General features: G+C 39.4%; 1 protein-coding gene across 2 annotated transcripts in view; it reads right to left on the bottom strand.

Annotated features, from left to right (window-relative positions):
* The window catches only part of NRAP (nebulin related anchoring protein), a 53,091-nt gene that overhangs the window by 2,238 nt on the left and 40,892 nt on the right, over window positions 1–9,961 (bottom strand). For both annotated transcript variants that reach the window (XM_054071881.1, XM_009570577.2), the window contains 10 exons: window positions 9,216–9,314; window positions 8,462–8,566; window positions 7,993–8,100; window positions 6,028–6,339; window positions 4,019–4,123; window positions 3,234–3,332; window positions 3,022–3,126; window positions 1,383–1,490; window positions 408–719; window positions 11–163 (listed from right to left, as the gene is read on the bottom strand). In XM_054071881.1, coding sequence (XP_053927856.1) covers window positions 11–163; window positions 408–719; window positions 1,383–1,490; window positions 3,022–3,126; window positions 3,234–3,332; window positions 4,019–4,123; window positions 6,028–6,339; window positions 7,993–8,100; window positions 8,462–8,566; window positions 9,216–9,314 — 1,506 coding nt within the window. The remainder of the gene's footprint in view (window positions 1–10; window positions 164–407; window positions 720–1,382; window positions 1,491–3,021; window positions 3,127–3,233; window positions 3,333–4,018; window positions 4,124–6,027; window positions 6,340–7,992; window positions 8,101–8,461; window positions 8,567–9,215; window positions 9,315–9,961) is intronic.

Genomic DNA, 9,961 nt, shown 5'->3' with positions numbered 1-9,961 from the left:
CTCTACTTACAACTCCAGGTCCACACTGAGCAGAAGCGCCTTGCAATCCCATTTCCCGAATGTACGCCAACTCAGCAGCCCTTCTTGCCATTTCAACTTTGTGAGAACCCGGGGGAGTCCAGCCAAGGCCTCTGAGCCAGTTCAAGTCAGCCTTGTATTTTACCTGAGAGAATGAAACACAGCAATGTGTATTATTTTGTTTGGCTCTAATCAAACCCCATGCCCTGGGTACTCAAGAGAGGGCACGTAAAGAGCAACAGGGTCAATAATAAAATAACTTCTCATTTTCAGGAAACGCGCTCTGGTACTTTCAAGAATGGCATTTGTGGATAAGTAAGGTCTGTGAAGCACATTGCTACAGACAGCTCCTAGCACCTCAAAGGACAGTGTCACTCAGCTATACTTACATCACTCTGCAGCTTGTAGGCCTCCTTTGCATGCTTCACATTTAGCTGCTCAGGATCGCAAGTGTATTGGTGCAAAGGCTGCCTGTAGTTAATATTGCTTGCGAGCCACTGGCTTCTCTTAGCATGGAGGAATCCTGGCTGGTTGAGGTGACTGTGGAACTCTGCCCTGTTTTGGGCATATCCACTCCTGTATTCATTGTCACTCTGGAGTTTCCCCACTCTGAGGACGTGCCTGATTTTTGGATCATCATTTGCACTGAGGAATCCAATCTGGCGGCCTCTGTCTCTCAGGAAGGCTTCTTTGTATTTGTACTGCAGGCAGTGAAGAGGAAAATCTCATTTTCACATTCAGATTACCTTCAAATTCTGTTATGAAATAACTTACCCTCCCTGAGCTATCAATAATGCCTCCTGTAGTGCACAAAGACCAAGGGGTTGTTTGATATCAAACTATATCTCATAATCTAACAAGACACTTTAGAAGAATGCCCTTTGTGCTAATTGCGCTAAGGAATGGAAAGACTTCAGGAGCCCAAAACATTCATCTCTCAAAAGCAATCAATCAGAGGTCCTCTTATTGTTGCACTCTTGGCTGCACCTAATACGCAGCTCAAGCAATGAAGCTCCTTCTTCTTCAGACCAGCTGTGGACTTCCATGTTCAAAGGTGACCCACTTTATTCTATACCATGCTTTAACTATTCATAGCCTGGTACTTATTTTATTTAACTACATCAGAATATGCCTCTTTCCCAAGAATAAGGCCTTGAAGTGAAACAGAGCAGCCTGTTATTTGGCATCTTTAACGGGAGCTTTTAGTTGGAAAACTTTCCACTCAACTGGCATTTGGTCTCACTGGGTCACGAGTTTTCCCAAACCAGAACAAGGTTCACTTACATCAGAATTCACCCATTTTTATGGGGTGGGGTAGGCATGGGAAGAGGGTTGTGAAGTGTTTGAAACAGAGCAATTCTTACATCACTTGCAATCTCTCTCGAAGCCTTTGCTGTCTGGAATGGGATGGCATCAATCCTAAAATCATAGCCAGATGCCCTTGTCTGTTCCCAAGATGTTTTATACAATTTCTGTGTTGAAAAGAAAAGAACAAAACAGTCATTTCCCCCTGCAGTTTCTTAAACGCAGTCCCATAACTGCAATAATAAATGTTTTATCCTACTGGGCTTATTTGTATCAAAAGTCATCATACCATCTCCAAGGTTTTGATCCAGTTCTATAGCACTTCAACTTCTTTTCTATTCACCATGATGATAAAATGCCTCATCTGAAAAGTGCCACCAGGGTTTCCTTTTGTACTTGAATATGGTTGTTTTTGATGTGATTTAATTTCTATTAGAAACTGTGATGCATCAGTCACATCAATATTGCATTGATATTGCCCTTATTCTCTCTTTTGATGCATCCATTTGCGGTGTCTTGGGTTTTGTGGCATCATAATTTCAATACTAGTTATTCCAAGCTTTTCAAACGATCCCTGTCTATATTCCCAGCCACACGTGGCTTCATTAACTCATATGGAATAACTGCCGGTTCTAACATATTTAATATGACTTTGAGGATGTGAAATACATTTACATTCTGAAGAGAAATTGCTCTAGATTTGGTTCTTCTTCCATTAGTAACTTTCTTAAAATAGCTTCCCGTCTGCAAGTCCTGCTACACCTCCACGGTATTTCAGCTGACACGTTTGGCTGTCCCTTTCTGATTTTATTCATTTTGATTTCCTTCTTTGAGTCATCCTTTCTGCAATTTGTGCCCATATGAAAACAAGCATAAAATCCACTTCAAAAGATATTCTTTTGTTTCACTGGTGAATTTAGTGCTAGGTGGTGCTTAATTTGAAAGCAAATTGAGATGCCAGAAATCCTGCAAGACAGCCTGGGTAGAAGCAACGCAAACATTACTGTACATCCCTGCTAACAGGTCTAGGTCTGACTTTTCATTTGTATTGCCTTTTCACCTTCTCCTCTGTCTCGTCAAAGAATGTAAATGCTATTTGCTTCTTTCATCTATAGAGCACCTATCGCCAAACAAGAGACTCAAAGCTTCTTACAAGCTAAGGTCACTCTGACCCTATAGTAAAAGACAACAGCTATTTAATCGGGGAATAGTAGATTAGGAATAGACTGAGTGCCTCTATCTGGGATAATGTGAAAACAAAATCCCTTTAAACCAATGCCCCTCACTGATTCAGTTACATCCAGGCTGATGACAACTGTGCCTGAGGGATCAATTCAACACAACTGTTGCAGCTTCATGATTATATCGTTAAGGAAAGAGGATTCTACCTCCTCCTGCACCCAAGCATAAGTAAAAATATTCGAATTTGTAACTAACCATACCTATACTGAAGGAGTGAAATCTTTAATAATAGCTTCCTGCCCTAGAAGGAAGAACCAATTCTCAAAAGAAAAATCAGCAGACTTTTCCTGATCCTTCCAGCGCAAATCTAGCAATACCTTGGCTGTCCACAGCCTCTGCCTTTTCCAGGCTCAGAGATCATGACTACTGCATATACATGAAATTTTTCATTCCCAAGCAAGTTTGTTTTCCTTGAAAGTTACCAAGTCAACTCCTCAGAATAAAAGGCTCACTTACGTCACTCATGAGAAGTGCATTCTGGCGGGCTCGGATAAAATCTGGATGATCTGGAGGCAGGGTGTACCTGTGCCTGGCTTCGGAATCTCCAGCCTTGTACAGTCTCTGTGGAGTCAAAAGTCATTGAATGCTGGAAGCATTGTGGAGATAAATTCTTTTATGCATTATAGTACAACAAAAGTTAAGATCACTTATAGTAAAATGAAACCTACCTCACTGCATTGGAGGTAGCTGGTTTTAGCATGGATCAGATCTGGAGAGTCAACCACAGCAGTGAACTTCAAACTTTCTGGCTTCTGACGGTACTTCACCTGAGAAGGGAAGGAGGTAACAAAAACAAACAAAGGAAAATAACCATAGGATGCCTCTGTTAATGATATATTACAATTCCAAGCATGCAACAACTGGAGTAAAACTTAAAAGCCACCTCCTGAAGCCACAGTATTAAAAACATACTGTTCTGCCTTAGTCTCAGTTGTTCTTTCAACCAAGGGAATGGGGATGCCACTGTATCATTGCTGTGGTGCCCAGGCACCAAACTTCTTTTTTAGTGTGTGTGCAAGAGCAACTTCCCACTAAAAGTTCACATGCATAAAGCTTTTGAACACTACACTTTTGACAGTTCATAATTTTTCTCCATTAATGCGTGATACTGAGCAGGCAAATGCCCCTTCAGTGGGGTTGTCAACGCTGTATCTTTCTATATCACTTCCATAACCACCTGCTTAGAATTTCATAATGGGATTTACTGCATTTATTTATTGCTGCATGTTTTGTTTATACTCTTGTGTTTCATTCGGAATGGAAAATATTCAGCAGGTGTCACACAGTGGACTTGCATCTCCTGTACTGCTTCTTGGTAACTTACACCTTGTATAAACAGGCTCCCACATCAAAAGGAAATGATAAGCTACATTCGTAAGTGTCATGTAACGAGGAGCCTTGATGGTAAACAATTCCTACAGACGTGCTACCCTATGAAAGATTTATCAGTTACCTCGCTGATGAGCTCTCCAGCCTTCTTTACACTTTCTATCTGCGGAGATCTCAGAGCCATCCAACCAACTCCTTTCATGAAGTTCAGGTCTGATTTATAGCGATGCTGTTAAAAATGAAAATCCTTAGCTATCAGCTTTGTATCCACAGCTATTAAGGCTTTTTAAAAAGACTCCCTGATTCATATTAACATTTTGAGGTTTTTCATTTGCCATGCACATATCACATCGTAAAGCCAAACTGTTTGCATTTGTTCGTTCCACCAGGAATTAAATAATGTATCATATGCAAGTTACAAGAGAAGGCCTCACGAGTGAATTAGTATGACTCAAAGCAGTAAGTAATAACCTGTTTGTACTGGGCGTAAAAGAACCCCTTTTAAAAAAAAATTCTGAGGTGAGTTCAAGTCAAGAATACTAATTATTTTATCTGGTGCATGCTTCCTCATTAACCCCATTTCTGGGAGGACACATTGCTCTTTCTTTACTCGCATTAAAGGCTTGCTCTACCACCTAATCCAATAAAGAAAACAAGGCAGACCCCATAAAAAGTGAAAGCCAGTAAAGTACTGGCTTTTCGCAATCCCAACACTGACTTCTCCTTCACAGTGACAGTAGCTCACTGTGTTACTAAACTAATCATCTATTTTTTTCAGGGGTTTTCTCCCCTTTTACGCAAAAGGACAGAACAGCCATCTAGTTCAAGCGTGCTCTACTAGACAGAAAGGGTACTAGACAAAACCGCCTTCAGAAATTTCTCTGGATTCCCAAATTGTGGGGTCTAAAAGCAAATAACCAAGTGCTGAGGTTCTCACTCATCTCCTTTCCTGTTCCTTTGTAGGCAAGCTCTGAAGTACATGCTGTTAAGTGTCTAAAGACCAAGTCCCTGGAAACGCCACTTTTCTATCACATGAGCTACCATTACACTTCAGTAAATAGTAAATACATCCTGCCTTCGTGGATCTAACTACCTTTATGCCATCTGTTAATCATTACAGGAGAAGGCAGGAATGGGTGTTGGAAAGGCAAAGAATTGCATCTAGCAACAGCTTCTATATCATCCCAAGAATACCCCCAAAAAAATTCTGTCAATGAAGATTACGTTTGGGATAACAGCTAGCAAGTACGCTGAGTAAGAGCGAAGGATACAAGCTTTCTGGTGTTTTGATTACTAATCTGACTTCCATAGATGCAATATCTGTTATCAGATCTGACTAAATCCAATAAATAACCCATCACTTTGTCTCACAACAAAATCCTGAGCTCAGTATATGATCAGCCTTCTAAAGACCTATTAAGAGTTAGTATAACTTTCTGAACAACCTTTTCACTTCCCTGCTGCATGATAGAGTCTTCTCTTACAAAACAGAAAACACATGAACAGAGCTTCTTGCTACAGAGCAGATAACGACACTGGACCCAAAACTGTCAAAATACAGCTACCTGCCTGCAGGCAGCCTTATGCCTGCACTCAATAATTACATCTGCTTGAAAGCACAGACAGACAGACACTGTCTAGTTCCTGAAAAGTGTATGTGCTAAGTCAAAGCGAGCATGGATGTGGCCCATGCTGAGATTCTATCATTTTTGTCATCAAAGTTTGTCTGAACTTACATTTGCATGAGCGATTTCCATGAACGCATCTGAGGAACTGGTTATTTGATATGGCCATTTCTGTTTGCACAATGATCCTCTAATATATCCCAAATTAAACTCTAAACGTATAACCTCCACTCAAAAAATTCCACATTTAGAGCAGTGGCTATCAAACCATTGACTGGTTGTGATCCAAACAGTTGAGAGACAATTGTGTGCATCCTTCAGCTCTACAATAAGCAACATGGACCACAGGTTCTTAACAAGATCCTCTTATTCAGAGATATTCCATTTGTGAGGAGCAATTGGATAGCTTGCTTTCCAAATGGTTTCTCTAAAAACACTGACCAGTGTTAACACACACAGTTCATACCAGTCACTCAAAGCTTTTTTATTGATCAAGGGAAGTCTTTACCTCACTCTGTAGCTCATGGGCTCTTTTGGCCCATTTCATCTTCATGTCTTCTGGGAGAGCTGTAAAGTCATGGAGCCTCTTTCTATAATCTTGATCACTTGCTAAGGCCTGGGCTTTCCTTGCATGGACAAGATTCACCATGTCCATGGGCAGATGGAAGTGAGACCAGACTTCCTGGGATCCCTTCCTGTACTCCTGTTCACTCTGTAATTTGGCAGCGTGCAAGCAATGCAGCAACTTGGCGTCATCCAGAATACTCTTGGCACCAATGTGCTTTCCTCTCTCCATTACAAAGTTGTATTTATATTGGTACTAAAAATAAAAAAAAAGTGTAAAAGTGAAAAAGTGCCAAACTCAGACAGGCTATTTTAGCTAATTAACCTAGGATAAGTCACTGAAACATCTACACTGTCCATAAAAATAGCCAACACATGCAGCACTAGAAAGTAATTGGCTGAATCTCTCATTGCTTTCAAATTTAAACACCACAACATTGTTAAATTACAATATTTAAGTTAAGCACATCTCAATATATTCTCTGAATGAGCCCAAAGCATTGATCATGTTTAACCTTACGTTGTGTACTTCTATTATCTCTCACAGAAATTTATTCCCCTTGCTAGGAATGAGAACATAAGAGAAGCAAACAAAAGACAGAAGAAAAAAAACTATACAAAAGGAAAACATCATGCACTCTTTAGCCTTCAGATTTGCAAATGCCACCCAGCTATTTTAAGGAGTAAATTCAGTTTTCCTGGCTCAATAGCTATGTTGAGAAGCCTAAGATGGTAGTCTGAGCACCAGCAACCCCTCATTCTCATGTTAGCTGGGACTATGACTCTCCCTATGATCTTACATTTATCCTCTCCGTGAAATAGTGATGATGATGATGATAATGATTATTTATACAGCATCAACAGGGTGCTTGGAACTTTAAAGGGAAGGCCTGGGCCCTGAAGAGTTCATAATGTAGTGGAAATGGGATAATAACACTTATCTACCACACAAGAGAGTTGTGGGGATTAAATTACAGTAGCTAATGTTTATAAAGTGCTTCCAAGATGAAGGGCCAAATTCAGATCTGTTGGATGTAATTCTATTATGGACTTTTACCCTTTAGGGTAGATCTGAAGCTGTAACCAAAAGCACTCTGCAAAATATGGTTAAGTATACATTACAAACTTCAGCAAGAAGTAGTTGCTTCATAAAACAAACGCACATGAAATATATTCATATTTTATCACATTATAGAAAAAATAGCCAATTAAATAGTGGACAGAGTTAAGAATTCTTTACCAAATTTAGTTTAATTGTCAGTTTTTCTTGTAATTTATCAAATGTTTTGTGAGGAAGAGAAAAACTTAGGCTTTCTGAGAAATGGAAACCACCAGGTTTGAGTGTTTTGCTCACAACTATCCAAATGAGAGGATATTTTTAAGGATAAGAAGATTTGCGTTCTTAAAAAGAAATTAAAGGAGCACATATTTCCAGGAACATCCACTAATTTTCTCCTCCCACCCAGACAGGCAGCTCCTGATTTTCAGAGATGCAAAGAACGTTTAGCTTCTTATGACATCATTTCAGTTCAGGAGCACTAAGCACTTCCAAAAGTCACCTCAAAGCAGGGTGGATGGAATTAGTGGGCACTTTATTATATGACCAGCTGAAAGCCTGGAAAGAAGCAGAAACCCTGGGATTCGTCTGTCTGCAAATACTTTAATTCACCATCTATTTCCCACTGGAAGATGTTTAACTGAGCTTGGTTCCCGATTAGCAGTGATTCTTCCTCCTCTTTTTTTTTTTTAATTCACAGAAAGAATCTCATTCATAAGTAATATATTCTGTCTCACACTTGTCTCACATGGTTATGGAGTTGCTTTAATTCAGTAAAATCTGCTTTAGACATTGTTTTACATGAAGTTAACAGATATTAGGCAAGAAGGACGGTTGAATCATTCAACTCACATCACTGGCAATTTCTCTGGAGGCCCTGGCAGTCTGGAACGGGAGTGCTTCCATTGTCAGCTTGTAGCCTTGAGCACGTAGATTATGCCAAGATTCCCTGTATTTAGCCTAAAGTAGGAAAGTCACATGTAGATTGCTGTTTCATTTTTAAATGCACAAAGGAACAAACAAAGAAACCCTCTTTCATTTGTTATTCTGCATTACAGTCTCATTCTTCATAATCAAAGGATATTTTTTTTAAGTTATCTTTGGGAAATCCTACTAACTCAGACAAGACATGTCTCGTTCTTTATGTAGATTTAATTTACTCACAAGCGTATAAAGGCTAATGGAGATAAATATCATTATAATCAAATCGGGGAAAGCATAAACAGAATCTAAGAAGTCCTCCACCTATCCAACTTCCTTGCCACTACATAATTCATCCTCCACCCCAAATAAGTATAAGAAGTAAAGAACACATTCTTACATCACTGAGGATGGCTGCATTTATTCTTGCCCGTGTAAACTCGGGCAGACCCAGTGTTGGTGTATAGTGATGCTGACTATCTTCTCCTGCTGCTCTGTACAGGCGCTAGGACAGAGATCAAAAAACACAATTGCAATTAATATCTGGGGATAAAAAGCTTTTCCATTAATTTTTATACACCTATCACGATGCCAATCCACTACTCCTTAGCCTTGCATTGGTATATTCCCAGCAGCCCAAAAGTGGATCTAAGAACATGAAGGGTGCCATGAATATGTGTTAAATAAAAAGGCAAGCATTTCTGGTAAACTTATCATATTTTCTAGCTTGGATTTTTCCTTATGTTACTACAGATTGTTTTCATCATTTGCCTATTAGTTTTGTGTTGTTTCACAAAAATTAGAAAGTGATTCTTTATGAGTCCTCTAAAATGGACCCTACTATGCAAATGAACTCCCTCAAGAACCCCCACAGAACTAATCTTTAGAGGCTTTGTTTCATAAAAATAGCCCCAATAAGAAGACTCTATTGTATAGGTAGTATTGAACTTTTAAAAAGAGATTGAAATAAAACCAGTATTAAATGTTTGGAAATAATATCGTGATCAAACAGTGAAAAAGCACAAATGAGCGATGCTTGCTTTCTTTTTGATGCATTCTGCTTTCAGAACAGGGTTTTCTCTTTCCCGCTCCTCCATCCCTAGCCTGCTGCATTTTGAAAAGCATATTTTCTGATTCACGTTAGGAGAGCCTACCTCATTAGCAATCATATTGCTGAATTTTGCATGAAGGAGGCCAGGAGAGTCTGTCACCGACGTGTACTTGAAGGAATGTGGCTGCTGACGATATTTACTCTGAGTTCACACACAAAGAAAAACGAACAGAATAACTAAATTGTCTTGTCAGATAAGGGACTTTTTCTTATACGAGTGGTCTACTATTACTTCTTGTGCTTAAAATCCCTACTTTGCGAAGGGTATGTGTCCATTAACCATTAGACTAATTTACCTTTTGCTACTCTGGATTTGATGCATTCAAGTCTCATAGGGAAAATGAAAAGTAAATAAGGAATATGGTGTAAAAAGAGTGAAAAAGCCGCTGCTATGTTGAGTACAGTAATGAGGTTATTTCACTCCTTGGTGTCTGGCTAATGGAATTACAATAAAGGCAAAAAGCAATCCAATCCAGAGAGAATGTGTGCACAAAACCACTGAACTTTTTTATGAGAACAATGAGGTTCCACCTGGCCTGTGGTCCTGCATCAGAATTGTGAGCAAAATAACTGAAAGATTGCTGCAAGCAGGGATCCGGTCACTAGAATAAAACTGGGAAGAGCACTCTTATTTTTCTTAATTTTGCATCTTTGTGAATATGGGCAATTGATCCAAGATTTTAAACTAGGAAAGACTGTAAGAAGAGAACACAACAAAGGAAATACAAATCCAGCACAGAAAAGCAGCAAGTGAAAAACAGACCAAACAGCAGGACAGTTTAATGTATT

The sequence above is a fragment of the Cuculus canorus genome, chromosome 7 (assembly GCF_017976375.1).
Source record: "Cuculus canorus isolate bCucCan1 chromosome 7, bCucCan1.pri, whole genome shotgun sequence".
Lineage (NCBI taxonomy): Eukaryota > Metazoa > Chordata > Aves > Cuculiformes > Cuculidae > Cuculus > Cuculus canorus.
Note: the sequence above shows the minus strand (reverse complement) of the source record. Positions and strands in the feature narration are given on the sequence as shown.